The 18881-nt window shown below is 41.4% G+C and overlaps 1 protein-coding gene across 1 annotated transcript in view; it reads right to left on the bottom strand.

Moving 5' to 3' along the window:
- VWA3B (von Willebrand factor A domain containing 3B) overlaps positions 1-18635 on the bottom strand; it is a 70962-nt gene extending 52327 nt beyond the window's left edge. The window contains 8 exon segments of the mRNA XM_027642341.1: positions 70-194; positions 2086-2255; positions 7266-7425; positions 9688-9938; positions 12263-12357; positions 14179-14397; positions 16037-16122; positions 18513-18635. Coding sequence (XP_027498142.1) covers positions 70-194; positions 2086-2255; positions 7266-7425; positions 9688-9938; positions 12263-12357; positions 14179-14397; positions 16037-16076 — 1060 coding nt within the window. The 5' untranslated portion in view covers positions 16077-16122; positions 18513-18635.
- Positions 18636-18881: the final 246 nt, after the last annotated feature.

Below are 18881 nucleotides of genomic sequence, written 5' to 3'. Positions count from 1 at the left end.
CTGTATTACATTTCTATTCTGAAATCTCACTGAAAATATCAGTATAATCTTGTGTTTTATATTGTCTACCTAGTGGCATTCGCCCTTTCAGTTTTCCGGAGTTCAGGGCAATTAGACCTTTTCCATCCTCTTCATATTTTAATGCAGCTCCAGTAGCTTGTCTATAGTCTTTCTTCTCAGCAAAAGCATGGAATCTGTAATACAAAATGAGTTTCCACCAGTACACAAATTACATAAACACTTTCCTAATTTTAAAGAGATGTATGTCACACATGCAAGAGCATAGTGGTGTACAACTTCAAAATTATTTGCTAATCTATATCTAAACCTTCAACTACAATGAGGTAATTAATATTATCAAACTTTTTATATACATTTCTGTACCTTCTGAAGTCTTCTCATGAAGAACATTCTTTCATTTGGGTATTACTTACTCCAAGGCACCTTACTTTTCAATTTCCTGGAAATCTAATTTTAATTAATGCTTTTAACATGCTGAGCAGGCATGTAATTTGAGATGTCTGAGATGACACTATCACTTTTTTATCAGATTATCCTCCCAGTTGAAAGCCTAACAGGAACATTTATTTCATTATCGACATACAAATCAGGATGACAAGCAGACTTCATTTACCCTCACTGTCAAAAGAGAGAAGCTCTCAGAGCAGGACGAAGATGTGTTTCTAAAACAGAACTACACGAGAAGAAGGCTCAAACCATGAAAAGCCCATGAACTGGGCTGCTCCTATGGGAAAGCTGACTTAAACTTGTAGACAGTTATTGGGCAAATAAATATCTGCCGGTAAGATATTAATTGGTCCAGTAAGTCTCTGCAGCAAAGCTGCGCTCATGCAAAAAGAAGACAGTGAGAATCATATCAAACAAAACAATTCCTCTCAGCTCCCCTTTTTGCCTCTCTCTTTACCACAGAAGAAACATTCACTTTCCTTTAATTAAAGGAGGTAAAAACTCTGCCAAAAGAAATTGAAGGATAGTGACTGGGATAGTGACTGGCAATGTACCTGGTACCATGGAGGTACCACAGTTCTAAATGACCACAATCATTTTAAATGCACATGAGACCAGAGCAAACATAACACTTTCCCACAGTCTTGTTTTTGGCAGACACTCCATCTCTTAAAAGCTACTTTTAAACACAGATGGCTATGAAAGAGCTAAGTAGCTTCCATCTTACCAGCTCTCTGCTGTCATTTTGGAGATTTCTGGTGCTGGAGGTCCTCCCACTTTTGCACAAACAACAGTTAAACAGAAAGAGCTAGCAGCCATTTCACAAGTCTGTAACTTTTTGGTGACTTCTGTTATGCAAACACCTACTGACTCCTACTGCCCTCCTGCTGTTCAGCATGAGTTTGGTATTGTGGGGTTTTGTATTTGTTCATTTGTTTTCCTTATTTTGATATCAGAATCAAGATTTAAGTAATCTTATCCCTTTCTACTGAATGCTGATTTTCACCACATGGCTGACTCCCAGGGATAAAGTAGCCAACAAGCCATGTGGAATATATCAATTTCCACCAATCATACCAAATGAATGCTAGAGAGCATGGTACAGAACTGCTTTTCCACACAACCAGATGAAGAACACCTCATCAATTTTCTGTTACTCCATGAACCACCAGTTTAGGACAGGCATTTCCTTTTCAGTACGTGTCTGTATGGCACTTGAGTCAAGAAAACTCTAGATCCTTTTCCGGTGCCTGTGGATAATGCCAATGTACAAATAAATACAATAAAAACTTGTTTTAGTTTATGTTATGAACCTTTCCCCTGAACAATTTTCCAGACTTCAAAAGAGGGGCAGACAACAGATGATTTAGGATATAAAGAGGGAATGGCCTTTCTGCAAGCCAGTGAGAACATACATGGAAAAAAGACAGTCTGTTTAAGTAGGGCCTGCATTCTACTCATGTCACTTAAGACTATTTCCCCAATTTCCCCCAATCACTCACTGAACTGCTTTGTCTCATTTTCCTCATGGATTATATTTAGACATGTTCTGATGCCATTCCTATCAGCAAAGCACTTTATGAGTACTGAAATCTTTACTGCCCTTCTTTGTCATACCTGCCAGAGGCCAAGCGGCTCAGCTCCTTCAGAAAAATAATAGTTTCATCTTCCCTAGCATTGAAAGACACAGTGTTGATTGGACAGGGGCCATCAGAAACCTTCTCAAGGAGTAGCTGTTTTGTGTTCACTGGAACATCACCCACAGCAAAGTAATAAACGGCTTCAACCTGTCATTAAACAGAAAGAAAAATGGCAACTGGAAGATATTGTTTTACATAAATGTCTGGCACGTATTCAAGCACTGTCCTGTGCCATGTATTGGTAAGAAAATTTGGTAGAACCGATGCATTACTTGGGTGATAAGACTTTCAGACCTTTGGTTCTTCCTCTAATTTATGCTAATAATTCAAGTGAATTCCATACAAAATTTCCTGAAGTGAGAAGAGAACCTGACCCACAGCTCTCGCGTCTGATTCTGCCCAATGCAACACTCTTTCCACAGAAGTTAACTGAAACCAAAGAGAAGTGTAAGGAAGGACAAGGCTCTGTGCCACATTACACTTTCATGAAGAAACACACTTTGTTGGTGCCTTGCCAGGGCTCAAAATCTGGAGGAATTTTTATACCAGACATAGTTTTACTGCCTGCATGTATTTTGAGGCTAGGAAAGACGCATCATTATTTGAATGCTATGGCTGGTATTTACAGATATTTTGTATTTTTAAAACTTCTATAGCAGAGGGAGCTTGGCAGGTTTATATGGCCAAACACGTTTATAGTCTGAAAATGTTATTGCAAGAAGAGAGAGAAGCTGAAGAAACGCCCTTTAGTTATTGCTTGAGTATTACATTATGAGGGATTTTATGTTACCTGCACTTACCCATGCTAACAATCCTCACGGTTTCTTGAATTTTCACCATCATTAAAACCAAATAAAACAAACAACTAACCCACAATGGCTTTCAAGACAATACATACAGCATATCAACACACCTACTGATAAATATCTAATAAATAGTTGCCTAATTGAAAAAATACACTCGAACACCCTCATGGAGCAGATCATCCTAAAACTATGTCAAGGCACATGAAAAATAAGGACTGACTGGCGACAGTGAACATGAGTTCACTAAAGGCAAATCATGTCTGACAAATTTGGTGACCTTCTACAATGGGATTACTGACCTCATCTACCTGGACTTATGCTAAGCATTTGACACTGTTCTGCAAGACATCTTTGTTTCTAATCTGGAGAGACAGATTTGATGGATGGACCACTTGGTGGATAAGGAATTGACTGGATGTCACACTGAAAGATTTATGGTCAACAGCTCGATGTCCAAGTGGAGATCAGTGGTAAATGGTGTTCCTCAGGGGTTGGTACTAAGACCAGCAACTTTTAACATCTTTGTCAGTGATATGGACAGAGAGATCGAGTTTGTCAATGACATCAGGCTGTGTGGTGTGGTCAACATGCTGGAGGGAAGGGAGGCCATCCAGAGAGACCTGGACAGGCTTCAGAGGTGGACCTGTGTGAACCTCATGAAGTTCTACAAGGCCACGTGCAAGGTCCTGCACCTGGGACAGGGCAATCCCAAGCACAAATAGAGGCTGGGTGGAGAATGGATTGAGAGCAGTCCTTGGGTGAAGGTCCTTGGTTGTGTTGGCTGATGAGAAGCTCAACATGTGTCAGCAATGTCCACTCACAGCCCAGAAAGCCAACCATGTCCTGGACTGTACAAAAAGCAGTGTGGCCTGCAGGTCTAGGGAGGTGAGTCTCACCCTCTATTCCACTCTTATACTGGAGTACTGCATCCAGCTCCAGGGTCCCCAACACAAGAAGGACATGGATCTGATGGAGCAAGTCCAGAGGAGAGCCATGAAGATGATCAGAGAGCTGGAGCACCTCTCCTATGAAGAGAGGCTGAAAGAGTTGTTCAGCCTGGAGAAGAGAAGGCACCTTCCAGTACGTAAAGGGGCCTACATGAAAGCTGGAGAACAACTGTTCATAAGGGCTTGTAGTGATAAGACAAGGGGGAAGGACCTTAAGATAAAGGAGAACAGATGTAGATTAGATATAAGGAAAAAATTCTTTACTGTGAGGGTGGTGAGGCACTGGAACAGGTTTCCCACAGAAACTGTAGATGCCTCATCCCTGGAAGTGTTCAAGGCCAAGGTGGATGTGGGTTTGAACAACCTGGTCTAGTGAAAGGCATCCCTGTTAATGGCAGGGGGTTGCAACCAAATGATCTTTAAGGTCCCTTCCAAGCCAAACCATTCTGTGATTCTATGATTCTACAAATATGACTAGGAATCCCTGGATGTGCACCACAAAAGAGAAGACAACTATTTGAGTTCAGGATGGCACTGAGGAAATGTTTCTGCACTCATACAATTTCATGCAGTAGTAAAGCAAATTCAATATCACCTGCAAGTGTGCTCATACATTTCCTCTACTGCCTTTGATACTGATTTATATTTCAGCTTCCTGAGTCAACAGACTAGCACATGAACATCTTTTGTCCAATTTGTACTCAAAGCCTTCAGGCTGTAGGATCCCTGTACTATCCCACATCATAAGTTTATGAATACAAGCTGACATGGACTCCTGGATTTCAGGCTTCCTCCCTCATCTACCCTTTGGCACAACTACTTAGGCTGCTCCTCAGCACTGGAAGATGTCTCTCCCAAGCAGCAACCCAATCTTTGGCTAAACCAGGCAAATTAACGAAACAGCGCCTTGCCACCTTGAATTTCTCTTGGATTTTGTAGAGGGGTGAGACACTCCATGGGAAGCAGGGCCCATAGTTACAGACTCCATTTGCTTGGGAGCAAGAAGGTCTGTGGTCAACCAGGTGTCCTAGCATCACTGATAATTCTAGATAAATACTAATGGTAAAGAGAAGAATCGTTCTGTTTCATTAAAATTCAAGATTAACAAAAATACTTGTTAACTTTAGAAAAAGGTGCACAGAAACAAAAAGAAGGAACTCTTGCACCTATCTGTATTCTAGTTCAGTTTTACGAATTCCCTCTCTGCCTCCTGCAGCTAAAAGCTATCTGAGCACGCACACAAATCTCCCAGATGGGACTCAGTTCTTGGACAATACTACATTTCTACTGCTTTTGCTGAAGAGGCTCCTGGCCCAGAGGAGTGTATGTATATTGCACAACCACATTTTCCTGTGTTCCTTCAGATTCACATCTTCTCCACCTCCCTCCTAAGACTGCCAATAATTCATAAAGTTGATGTTCAATAAGAATAGAAATTTTCACACTTTCTCACGCTGCCTGCCTCTGCAACTTTTCAAAATGCTGACATTTGTTGGGCATAGTTGATAAAGAACCAACTCCTTACAAGAAAATATAAAAAAATTGCTAACTACAGATTATTCACTCAACTTCAAACTCAGCAATGAAATACCACAAAGGAAATGTTCCTATAGATTAGTGGGGGAAGGTTGAAACCTTTCAATTTAGTCCTTCATATTTTGAAAATTTTAATTTATACATCTAAACAAGCGAACAAACTTTATACAAGAACAGGAGGGAGAACAACATGAACAGTTCCTCATAGTCTTGATCTTGGTGGGGAGGCATGTTTTGGATGGGTGATCCACACTTCAAGGAGTGGCACCTGTACAGAACCACAAGTTAGACACTGTGGATGCATCTGTGGCATATAGAGCTCAAAGGAGTGCAACCTTACAGAAGAAGACAGTTCATGAGGAAAGGAAATCTAAGGAGAAGAAATGGCCAGCTAAAGGAATGACAGGAAGAGCCATGTGTAGAGGGAAAAAAAGAGATATTCTTTTGGAGCAACTTCTTTTGATGAAGCCATTTCTGAGGAATGAGTCATTTATGACAAGTTCAGTAAGTAGACAGCTTTTGCCTGGGTGGGGTCTCCACCAGCTGCAGTACAGTGACATTTGCACCCAAGTGAACTGTCAATTATGAATGATAATCACTTTATTTAGGAGTAATTGAAGGGTTTTTTATGTTGAGCACCTGCCACAGTTGACTCCCCCAGACTGCCCCATAGCCCACCTATATCCAGACAAAAATAATAGATGTCTCACTATTGGACAGATTTTAATTTCTGTTTATTCAAACAGAGAGCCATCAACGAGACTTTTTTTCATCCAAACAATACTGAAATCTAAATATGGTCTTTTTAGTTACCCACCAGGAAATCAGTACTATACTGCATATTGAAAATGTTAATAAAATTTATGAAGGAGACATTTTAAAAAGCAGTCATAAAAAGTCTCATTGGTGCACAATTTGTTCCTCACACAATTCCTTTTTTAGGTTCATCTGGATAACAATCCAGCAGCATAGGGAACCAGAAGGTAACTCAAGCCAAATTTACCTTCTCCTTCAAACAACATCCCAGAAAGAAACTTATAAAGGAGGTAGGACTGGATCTGTGCACAGGGATGGATGTTAGTGGCAGTTAAAACCAATGATTCTACTCCATACACAGAAGGCACATTTTTTGATTAAATTCAGGTATTAGGGAACTGAAAGAATGCACATTGTAAGCAAATGTCATAAAATATCTCTTTAATAACTCAAGTTTTAAATGACTAGCTCAAATGATAGCATATATGTTTCATGTCTTGTGACTCTGCTATAATGATTAAAGTAATATGGTACTTTTCAAAATTAACAGCATTTAATTGCAGGAATAATTGTGCATGGCTTTGTCTCTGTCATGGAAGAAACTCTAGCTATAACCTGGCTGGTGAAAAAGGATTTGTGTATCCCTACCATGAGTTAATGCTTACATAAATCTCTGTATCACTATTTTGGATTTTAAATATAATTTTTCATTAGCACATTGGATATATATCAAAATAAAAATGGTTTCTCTGTCTTCAATAATGTTCATACCAACAATTTTCTCACAAGCTTGAAGCCCTGAAAAATATATATAGCAAAGAAAGTGGAAGGGAAGATACTTTCTCTTTCCCTTAATGATTGAATACATTATTTATTCTGGGTACTCTAGCAAAGAAAATAAACAAGTTTCTGCATTCAAAATACAGTACATTTACATAAACAGGCCATCAGTAAGCATAGTATGCAGCTACACTTGTGGGGAAAAAAACCCTTTCCAAATGCTGTCATTAATATTTATCTTTGCAACATTCATCAGGCAAATCACAGCAGCCAGTCTGGCATTGTATATTCTTGGATTTACTTAAGGCTTCTGAAATGATGTATAAGCTTACCGCCTCATCACCCATGGCTTCCAGCAGGGCTTCAGCAGAGGTGGTATGGCTGACAGCTGTCATATGGTCCAGCTTCCAGAGCCACATAACAGCAGCCTTTACAGTATGGTCAGACACAGGAGTAGGTTTCTGTTGCCACTTCATAAGATCCTGTGCAGCCCTGAAAATGAGATTAACTATAAATCAGAAATAGTGAGAATAATGCTGGCAGAACAAGAGAGCAGAGTTCTGATATTATTACAATTCTTTTATATTCTTAAGTAATAATTACCATATACCACAGATACTAAATCTAGACTTGAAATAAAAGAAGCAGAGGGAAAATAACACAATTAGAAAAATACTGTAGTTATATATGATTTTTTTGAGACAACTGTTTCCAAAGTAGGGTCAGGAAACCTAAAGTATGTCAAAAAGAGTTCCTGATTCATATCTCACTATAACATAAAAACTCAATCAGGTTTTAAAATATGTGCATGGAAAAAAAAAGAGACTTCTACAGGTCTTGGTTCTACAACTTGCTGCACAACCTTTGTGTCAGACCAGTTTAACTGACACTTTTTTTCTAGTAAGGTTGACCTTTAGCTACCTATCAAAAATGAAATTTGTGATGTTCTAAGGTTTTTGATATTTCAGTTGTTAAAGGGCTTAGTCTTAATGGAAGAAGTACAAAGCAAATGAGCATGTTTGACTGTTCACTTATACATAAAAAGGAACTAAAAAACTGACTGGTTCCAGTATCTGTGACATTCCATTAAGCACTGTTTTGAAGAGTTTCCTGCAAATCTAAAAGACAAATATGTATCCCAAGATTCTTTTAAAGTAATAATTTATATGCTGCATTGTCCTTTGTCTCTCTCCTGCAAAACCAAACAAATTGATGAACTTAACTATTACGTCTCAATTTTGACTTGGCTTTGCAGTTCATTTTTCAAGAAAAAGTTCTCTGTTCTTCTCAAAAGCTATGGAAGTTATCTGCTTTGGAAGTTATCTACTTTGGAAAATATCTACTTCTGCAACAGGTGGCCCAAAGAAACTGTGGATGCCCCAATGCTGGAAGTGTTCAAGGCCGAGTTGGATTGGGCTTTAAGCAACCTGGTCTGCTTGGTGTCCCTGCCCATGGCAGGGGCATTGGAGCTAGATGATCTTTAATGCCCCTTCCAACCCAAACCATTCTATGATTCTATTATTCTTTTTTTTCAAATCTCAGTTGTATCACAATCTAGAGAATTAAAATAGAGCAGTAGAGCAGTACAAATCTGTTAGACAATGCTTGGGTAAAATAGCATTAAGAATCACAGTGCAGTTTCAAGTTAGCATTGTGGAATCAATTTTAAAATTATATGAACTAATTTGTGCATAATTTTTTTCCACTAATCTATCCAAACCCAATCTTACAAGTTCAAACTTTTATGCATATGAGAATTTTAGCAGAGATAGGAAAAATCTGAATAGCTGCTTCTATTCTCTATTTGTAACTAAATGCTAATTCATTTACTCCTTTTAGGGAACAAGCGCTTGCCTTTTGTTATGGAAATCTACTATTGTTTCCTAGTTCTGCTACTGATTTCTGTGACCATGGAAAGCTATAGAAATACAAAACGCTATGCCTATGGCACTTGGTGGAGAGTTAATTTAGTTGCAAGGCAGAAACCTTAATGCCTAAAGATACAAGAATGCCTCGACGGTCAGATAGGACCTCACTTTTTCACTCTCGAATATTTCAATGCCTGAAGGGCACTACTGCTATTGTAAAGTCCAGCTATCTTTTTGGGTTTCTGTGCTACATTTGTAGACTGCATATATCAGTATTTGGGTTCTGTTCCTCTTTATCTGTTCTTCATGATAACAGTGGTCTTCTTTTAAATGGAAGTAGCAAGTTCAAGTGACTAGGGGTGGATCTTGGTGCAAAATCTATAGATGAATGACATGAATCATGACAACTTACAGTATAGAAAGCATCTTATACAACTACATGTCTATATAATATGCAACTCCTTTCTATTCTCCAGCAATGGGCCAACATGGACTTCTTTGTTCAGCTTGGAGAGGGCTCTGGGCAAACCTGACTGTGGCCTTTCAGCACTTAAAGGGACTTATAAGAAAAATTGGGAGAGACTTTTTAGTAGGGCTTGTAGCAATAGGAGAAGGGGTGATGGTTTTAAACTAAAAGAAAGTAGATTCAGACCAGATATAGAGAAGAATTTTTTTACAATGAGGGTACTCAAACACGGGAATGGGTTGCCCAAAGAAGTGGGAGATGCCTCATCCCTGGAAACATTCAAGGTCAGGCTGGATGGGGCTTTGAGCAACGTGATCCAGTGCAGTATGTCCCTGCTCATTGCAGGGTTGTTGGACCAGATGACCTTCAAAGGCATCTTCCAACCCAAACCACTCTGATTCTATGATTCTTTCTGCTTACCAAATGAGGTTGAATCTGGCAATTTGGATCACCTGTTCCACAAGTACCATAGAAAGTGCATCCCGACAGAGATCAAATTCAGCTGGAGCTGCAGTGCCAAAATCCAAAACAATGACAATGCACCGTTCTTGAATCACTCCAAATATCTGCCGGCTCTCACTGGTTAACCAGTCCATCCGCTGCTTATACAGCTCAATAGCTCCCATTAGACAATCCACAAAATGAAGAATCAGTTCTTTTTTGGCTGTCAGCTTCATTTAAATAAGGGAGAGAAGGAAATTGAACATCAAAACAAATAATACAAATGCAGCCCCAAGCTCAGCACAGCTGCAATAGCTGGTTTGCAAGTGTCAGATATGCCAACCAAGGAACAACCCATTTTCCTTCCACTATTTCAAGAGCAAATACTTGACAAATGCATCTAAGCTATAAAGAAAAGGCACTGCATTTTGTTCCTAATTGCTTTTCATAATCTTTTTATATGAGCATGGGACAGTGCCAGTGGGTTGTCTGACTTGTCTGTCTCAAAACTGGAGCAATTAGAATGAGCTGAACACAGTCTAGGATGTAGAAAGGGCTGCAGAGCAGATGGGTGAACAAACAAGACAGAGAAACTTTGTACCTTCTTAGACTAGAATTTTGACTGGCTCTTAAATTTTTTTTACAGCAATACAAGGGAGCATACGGTTTGGTTTTGGGGCACTTCAATCTCCACCTTGTCTTTAGCATTTGAAAGGAAAATGCAAAATGTTTCTTGTTCATACTATTATTTCACTAAAAATAGCCAGCATTACAGATTAACTATTTGCAGGTAGGTACTTAGACAAATTTAGTTCAGATAACTGCAATCAACAACTAAAACTTCCCATACCATTTCAGAAATATAAGAAAAGTCTAGATTCAGCATCAAAATTAAAACCAGCAGATCCTCCCTATGAATACATGCATACACATTCACCATGACCTGTGGGTTTAAAAATGCACCACAGATTCCAGTAAAGATATTCCCCCAAAATCTCTGACCCATGTGAGCCAATTTACTGATTGCCTTCTATCTCTAACTACCTTTCTGGGACTAAGTACAAAACCTTGACTATACAAATGCTTTTAAAAAAGAACATTTCTCAGGGAGAAGTAATTTTATGTGTCAGTCTGCACACTTTCCCCCCTCATTTGTATTTTTCTGTGTTCTTTAATATCAGCTAGTGCCCTGTAATGTGCCTCCCAGATACAGAGTCTCAGGCAGTCTGCCAAAGGAATGTAGGCTTGGGAAGGAGCATTTAGAAATCCAGTTTCCTCCTATGACAGTCAGACTCATACAAAGAAGCTTATTGCACTACACTGACCAAACTCCATTTTAAAATAAAGACGTTTTCTTGCAATACTCTCTTACTTGTATTTAGCCAGTCTAGATTTCCATTTCTCTGAGGGCTGGAAAACTTCTGACTGTCCAGATGAATTTTATTCATGGCAATTCATACCCATTTATTTTTGGACTAGCATGCCTTTTAGCATAGAAAACCATAGGTTTTCTCTATCCCTGTCATTTGCCTGTCTGTAGCATTCAAGGGGCAATAACACTACCCTTCGTCAGCCTTTGTCAGACTTACATTTCAGCATCAACCAAGCCCTCTTAGAAGATCAGTACTCCATTGCAGTTCATCCTACTAGCTCTTCCCAGTACCTGCTCTGGTTTGAATTGCTTCATCTCAGCCTATGGTAATCGTACACAATATTGTACACAATATCCTAAATGCGATCTGACCAGATCTTGTATAGTGGCAAAAACATTTTCGCTGCTGTTTTCATCATGGCCTAAGATTAAAAGACACTATGTAGATATTCCATATGGGGAAAAAAATGAGGGAAAAAGGCTCCCTTAAATGGTTCTTTACCCTTGTCCCTCAGAAGTTACTCTAGTCATCAGAAAAAATTACAAGCCACTTGCTTTAATAAAATCCTTTATAAATTAACTCTCTCCCTTCCCCACTCACAGGCACATCTCTTCAATCAGAATCCATCCTCTTAACAATAGGGCCGCCAGCAGCTGTTGCTAAGACATTCCTTAGAACACAAGCCTGGGCAGAGATCCAGCTAGCTGTCTGTATAGAACAGGCTGAGCCTTTTGTGACCTGCTGGGACTAAGCAAAGCAGTGCTTTGCATTGGCAATGACAGCGCATTTTGTCTTCTTATTTCAGCATCCTGATTTGTTTTATTGATTATGATTTTATTTTTTTTAACTCATTCTGAGCATCTTCTTTTTAAGGGTTCCCTCTTTCAAGACAGGTTAAATGTTGCTTAGAAACTACATCTTGTCTGGGAAAGATTTACTGCAATGCTGCAGCAAGGCAAGAGCATAACACTTTGAAATGAAAAAAGATAGCTAGCTTTTCTACCACTGATGGTTATCACTAACAGTTTGACAAAAAAGAAGAAAAAATTATCAAAAGATAAAGTTCTCACAAAGAATTTAAGTATTTATGATGCAGGGAGGCATTTTAGTCACATCATTCTGCCACAATGATAATAACTTCTAAGTGCACAAGGAAGTTACCACAAGTCAGTCACACTTACATTATACACACTGCCATCTTCTGCTCTCTTGTACTGAGGAAACAGACCATCTGCATACCGAGAAGCCACAGGTTTCCCCAAGGTGGTCACATAATCTACAGTAAAATTTACAAGAGATCAAGCTGCTAATCTTTAAGACTACTTCAAACAGATATTTTTCAGGCTGATGTGTATATCATCTATATGAGGCACATGCATCAGTACTGAGCATTTGACATTAAGCAACTTGAGAGAAATTCTAATTTTGTTTTTGTTCTACAATTATTTTCGTTCTATATCTATGATGGGGCCCTGAGGCCCCCAACACGCCCTGACTGCCCTCATCAGCCTCAGCTGGGGTTTCTAGGTGCATCACACAGAGTTTCACAGGGTACATCAGGCCTGGGCACACAGTCTCTGCTCTAGCCATGCCATAGGTATACCTGTCTCAAGTTCTGCTAGTGGACCTCTCTGATGGGTAGATCCCTCAGCCCTGTATTATAACCTTGTCTGCAGTTCTGTTTAATGGATACTCTGAGACCTGTGTGATGGCCTTGGCTCTAGTCTTACCTCTAGCTCCATCTCCTGTTGCTCCTGGCTGCACTCCCTGGCTGGGCCCTAGACACGGTTAATCAGCTCACCCTGCTGCAGGACTGCATCATGTTCAGTGAGGGCACTGCCTGGGCTGCAGTCCCTTTTTGGCTCCTGGCTCACTCTGCCCTCATAGAGTAGCCCTGCTTTTGCTGCTCCCTGATAGTTTAGTCAGAAGTGGGGAAAAACCCCACATCTAATTATTTATAGGCCAGAAGGCTACATATGACTTTAATAAATGGAGGTTTAGGCAACCTCACAACAGGACTTGCAAATATTTGTCTGTCAAACAAAATACAAAATCTGGTACAGATAATGCTGTTCTCTTACACAACTAAATGGGTGCAGAATTGAGTGCATCTAAGGAAAAGGTTGCGTTCTGCTCTTTCAGTAGCTAGAAATCTTCTACAGGATCACCACTGATAGGAAAACATTAGGGGTGGGAACATTTAACGTCATAAAGCAGCTATCTGTACAGCATGCTGCCTTGCCAAGTCAGTACATTCTGCTCCTAACACTGTGACAACTTTCACCCTGCTTAACAGCTTCTTCTTCATCTGCAGCATACAGTGTTTCAGGAACTGCACTGGTGATCTTTCAATGCCCCATGGACACAGGCCAGCCAAAATCTTAAGTTATGCAACCTAGAACAATTGCAATACATTACAATTCCTACTTCTCAGGCAGCAAGCTGTTCAAAGAAAGAAATATCTTACCATGCTCTGCAAAGCACCATTATGGCAGCAGTTAATAATTATTAGCAAACTCTTCCCCTCCAGCTGTCAGATAACTGCAAAGGAACATTTTTCTATAGCCTGACTTTGCACAAAAAGCAGACTGAATTCTAATTAAATGTAACTGTTTCCTTAAAGCTGAATACCTGGAAATACTATACTATTCCCAAGCACGTTAGCTAACCCTGATGATCAATAGTAGATTGCAGATTATGGCACGACACATGTTATATTTGCAATGTGAAAACAGATAGAGATTTTATCACATGCTATTTGCAGGAAAAATACTAGCAGCTTCAGCAGCCTGAGCTACTGCCCACTACAGCTAAATTGGACAGGATGTGAACAGGAGCCCAGGTAAAGCAACAGTAGAGTTGAGTAAGGAAAGCCCTTCTCAGATCCTAAGTCCTTCTCATATTAAAGAGAGATGGAGTTTCTCAGTTCTCTGAACTGGCAACATCAGCAACTATGGATACAGCTTCCCTTTCTGCCATTATCATAAGAGACAATGTAAAAATCTGCAATGTGCACATTGGGGTGCAAAATAAGTGTGACCCTACAGATTACTCAAAGTTAGGGGGTTTATTATCCTATTATTGATTTGTCTTATACCTCTCCTGTGCTGGAATCCAATCTGTGACAAAATCTGAGAGAGGGACAATTTGTTTCTTTTGAGACCATAACGTTGAAGCCATTCAGAAGATGAAACAAGGGATTGTACATCTGTGCTCCACTGACTGACTGCCAGTCTTCTTTCCTTCTCTTTTGATTCTTTCCTGTGGGCCTCATGGGAATCTTCAAGATCTTGCCTGTGCTTTGAATCAAAGACATCTGTTGTAAAGATAAATGAGGGAAACACAACTTTTATACTTTAACCAAACAATTCCAAAACCAAATGAAATTAATTATCTCCTTTCTTCACCTATATTCCATGGTCCTCTGTACATATATAGCTCATCTCTTGTTTTCTTTTTTTATAATAAACAATGTTCTTAATCTGGAAAGCTGCTCTCAGTTCGACATATCTACTTGCTGTTATATCTTTTTTTCTTCATTCATACACATTTATCTTCAATTTATTAAAGAAAATGTCTCTTGTGTGCTGAAATTCAAGCCCTGAAATCTAAGTCTGGTTTGCCAAATGGAAATTCTTCCAGCTCCTAAGACATCTCTCCTAAGTCTTGGGAATCAGAACTCATAATAGGCATTGAAAGATTGTCAGACCATCACTACATGCACATTTAGTAGCATTATGCAATAAACACGATTTCCTAGCAAATATATGTTGAAGTCCTACCATAAGCAATAGCAATGCCTACAGCAGATCCTGACTTTATTGCAAGGCTGGTGAAACTCCCTCTCCTCACACAATTTTCCTCAAGTATAAATGATGGTTCTGGCAGCATCTGCTCTGGGCTGTGACATATCATGTGCATGCACAGGAAATCATAGAAATGAAGGTCCATTTTCATTTTAAATTCTATGGGCCATGGAACACAGCACCGATGTATAGTTGGTTGGGCTTGCTCCGCTTGCATCTGGCAGCAGAGAGAGCTCAGAGCAGAGAGTGGTTGAGGGAGAAATGGAAGCAGTGACAACAGTAATGCCTCTGTTCCTCAGCACAGAAGTTCTAGGAGAACTTTGGTATTTCCTGTTCATTTCCAAAATACTCTGCATGAGTTAAGCTGCCTCTAGTTGATTAAATACCCTTGCTGTATCTAAGTGTATTTTCTGTGGACTTTGAAATTTTCTATTTATTTTCCTCAGCATCATCTGGTATATCCTAGTTCTCCATTACCCATATACTGTAAGTTGCCTGTAAATGTACTGCATGCATCAAACTGCTCCAAAATACAAAGAACTATACTTTTATCTTTAATGACTACAAAATAATCTTCAGTCTAGTATGGAATATGATCAGAACTCTCTGCTAAGATCAAATATTATAACAACTGACCTGGTTACAAAGGTTCATTAGATAATTCCTCAGTTAACACTACCTACAGGAAATGAGACTCCATCTTCAGAAATCATCTTTCAGTGGCAGAGAGCTTCTATACAGTGTAGACTGGCACCAGCTCTTTCACAGTAATCAGTCCTACAAGCAGGATGCTGGCTGGCATGCCTGTAGAGGTTGGCATTTTACCAGCCCTTCTCCTTTGCTCCACACAGAAGCAGCAGCCACAGATGTTAACTCTAGAGAGAGGCAGGTGAAGGTTTGGAGCTCCTCGAGCTCTGTATATAGTTAGGCATTGTTTGTAGCCACTTGAACAAGTCATTCCCAGTCTCCTTCTTCAAAAACACATAAAGGTAAGCACAGCACCCCACACACACAGCCCAGAGAAGAGCAGCACAGCTTCAGAACGGCTTGTACACAGCTAGCAGCATGCATGCTACAAAGTTTCAAAGGAAACTGGAAATTATCCGGGAAAACATGGAATCTATCCAAAAATAGTGCTGAAATACTCACAGTCACTCCAGGCAACTCTCTTAGATGTACTGGCAGTCATGACAGATCTCTTGATTGGCAGCTCCTCTTTGCTTTCTTCTTAAACCCTGAGGAATTATTATGTTTTAAGAAATTTAAAATATTGCCATGCAAAGGTAAATATGAACTGGAGATGAGCTCCACGGGTCCAGTCAATAATAAACTGCAGAAGGATGAGATCAAGATTTTCCTCATGAGATCAAGATTTTTCTCAAGAAAAATAATAGTATAAAGTAAAAAGAATAGCTACTCCCTATCTCAAGAAAGGCTGAAGTCAAATTTCACAGTGAGCCCCATACTCAAAAATGAGAAAGTAGGAAATTGGTAATATCATTTCCCTTCCTTCACTCTAAATTATAATAAAAAAGAGACAATATAGAAAAATAACTGTGGTGTTTTGGCCTGCTGTCAGCGGGCTGTATTATATTCTATTATTGCTTTGCAGTATACCTTACCTTTGTTATAATCCAATTTATTACTAAACCTGGGAGTATCTGAGACACAATTTTGTGAAGAGAGTCACAACTTTGCCTATAAGACTACAAGATGATTCACAAAGAAAAAGAATTATGTGTGTATACATGTACAAGAATGTGGTATAAGGCCCAACTGTGAATAAGACACAGCACATGAACAGAAAACAAAACACCAGACAAAGCAAGGTAGTATATATTGGCTGAGAGTACTGCTTTGAGGCATCATGCTTTGTCATTTACTTGGTTCTTCTTTTAATAAATAAGATGAATGAATGAGGGATATTTATGAACCACTTAGCAGGCACAGCTGTTAGCTATTGTCATCAAGCAGTTTTTCCCACAGGAAAAGGAAAAATGGGATAAAATATTAACCCAAGGACTTAGTCTCTTCCCTCTTTCTTTATTACAGAATGGAACATGCTATTTATTCCTCTCATATGGGTTTAAACACCCATATGGAAAATTATAAAGCATTCCAGTCTTTGTCCTGCTCATGCAGAAAGACATGAACAGTGTAAAAGGAAGGGAGGACTTTAAAAAAAACAGGACTCTGTTCTGCACCCTAACTCCCCAGGTGTTGTGCAGAAGACGCTCCCCAGCAGCACAGCTCCTGACTAGCCTAGACTTGGAATCAGCACAGTAAAAAGGAGCCCTTGCCACAGAGGAGCCACAGAAAAGAGCCATAGTGAATGGCCGTAGCAAGCCACCAAGCTTGTGCCATTTCTCTCTCAGAATGCAGAAACAGTGACACGACACTCTCACAGTAGTAGCTGAGACACATTTCAGGCAGCAGCCTGCATCAGAGAATGAATCCCAAGTGCCATCACATTTTCCAGATGCCCAGGGGTGTAGCCTCCAGCACCACGCTCGGCTGCTTGAACAGCACCTGGACATGAAACACTGCCTCTGTATGAAAAGGAGCATTTGAAAGGAGACAAAGCAAGTTTCAATGGAAACTGCAAGTTTTACCTCAAGTCTTGGAAACAGCAAGTTCAAAATCGATGACAGCTGGGATAACCTTCAGTCCAAGATCTGAATTCAAACAGGTTATTTTCAAATGATGAACCAGAGTTCATCTGGGCACCTCTAAGCTTTCCACTCGGGCCAGTGCAAACAAACCACAAAAACTTTCACCCAGCACCTGCTCAGAGTTTGTAAGACACGTGTGGATGGCAGTGTTTGCTGAGGCCATTCCACCTGGCTGCCCCTCACAGAAGGGAATGCCTCGGGAAAGCCCACCTATAGCACAAGAAGCCACCACACACCATCCAAAACACTGAATCCCCGGTAAAAGGAGGGGGAGGGGCGCTGAGGTGGGCGGCTGCCCACTGAAGAAACTGAATCACAGAATCACAGAACAGGAAAGGTTGGAAGGGACCACAGTGGGTCATCTGGTCAACCTCCCTGCTGAAGCAGGGTTGTCCTAGAGCATATGGCACAGGATTGCATCCAGACAATTTGGGAGTATCTCCAGAAGGGAGGCTCCATAACCTCTGTGAACAATCTGTTCCAGCGCACGGTCACTCACACAGGAAAGAAGTTCTTCCACATGCTCAGTTTCTGCCCATTGCCTCGTGTCCTAGTGGTTGGCAGCACGGAGAAGAGCCTGACTCCATCCTCTTGGCACCCTCCCTTTAGATATTTATACATACTGATAAGGTTCTCTCTCAAATGGGTCAGAGGGGTCAAAACCCCAGCAGGGCCTGAAGCAGGGGTGCGGAGCAAGGGCCAGGGTGAGGCATGGCCATGCCACTCACCGGCGCTGCGCCCTCGCAGCGGTCACCTGAGGTAACCGGCCGCGTCCCCGGATACGCCGCATGGAAACGGGCGGGGGAGAGAAGCCGGGGCCTCCGCGGTGAAGGACCACGGCTCGGCGGCACACCCCCCACCAGCGCCGCGGCCGCGCCGCCGCTGACCTGCGGCGGGACGTGGGGCCGCCGCCTCTGTCGCCGCCTCTCTTCCCCCAGCCCGGCGGCCCTCACCTGCCTCCGGCCGCGCCACCGCCCGCCCGCCCTCAGTGCGCCTGTGAACCCGGAGACCGCCCGGTTGCTACGGCACGGCCTCGCCTCAGCCCCGCGCCCCAACCACCGGGCGGGGAGGAGGGAAAGCGCGAGGGCAGAGCGGCCCGAGGGCGGCCCGCGGGACGGCACAGGGCGCGGGCACGGGCGGCTCCGGGGCCGCTGCCGCTGGCCCGGCCACTGCTGCTGGCCCCCCCGCCCCTGCCGCTCGCCCCCCTTGCCCCTGCCTTTGCCACCGCCCCTGCCCCTGCCGCTGGCCCAGCCACTGCTACTGCTGCCGCGGGAAAATCCATGCGGAGTAAATTCATTGTCAACAGGCGCCGGGACAACGCC

Source organism: Corapipo altera, unplaced genomic scaffold (genome assembly GCF_003945725.1).
Source record: "Corapipo altera isolate COAL_440 unplaced genomic scaffold, ASM394572v1 0, whole genome shotgun sequence".
Lineage (NCBI taxonomy): Eukaryota > Metazoa > Chordata > Aves > Passeriformes > Pipridae > Corapipo > Corapipo altera.
The sequence above is the reverse complement of the archived record's forward strand: the minus strand, read 5'-3'. Positions and strand labels throughout refer to the sequence as shown.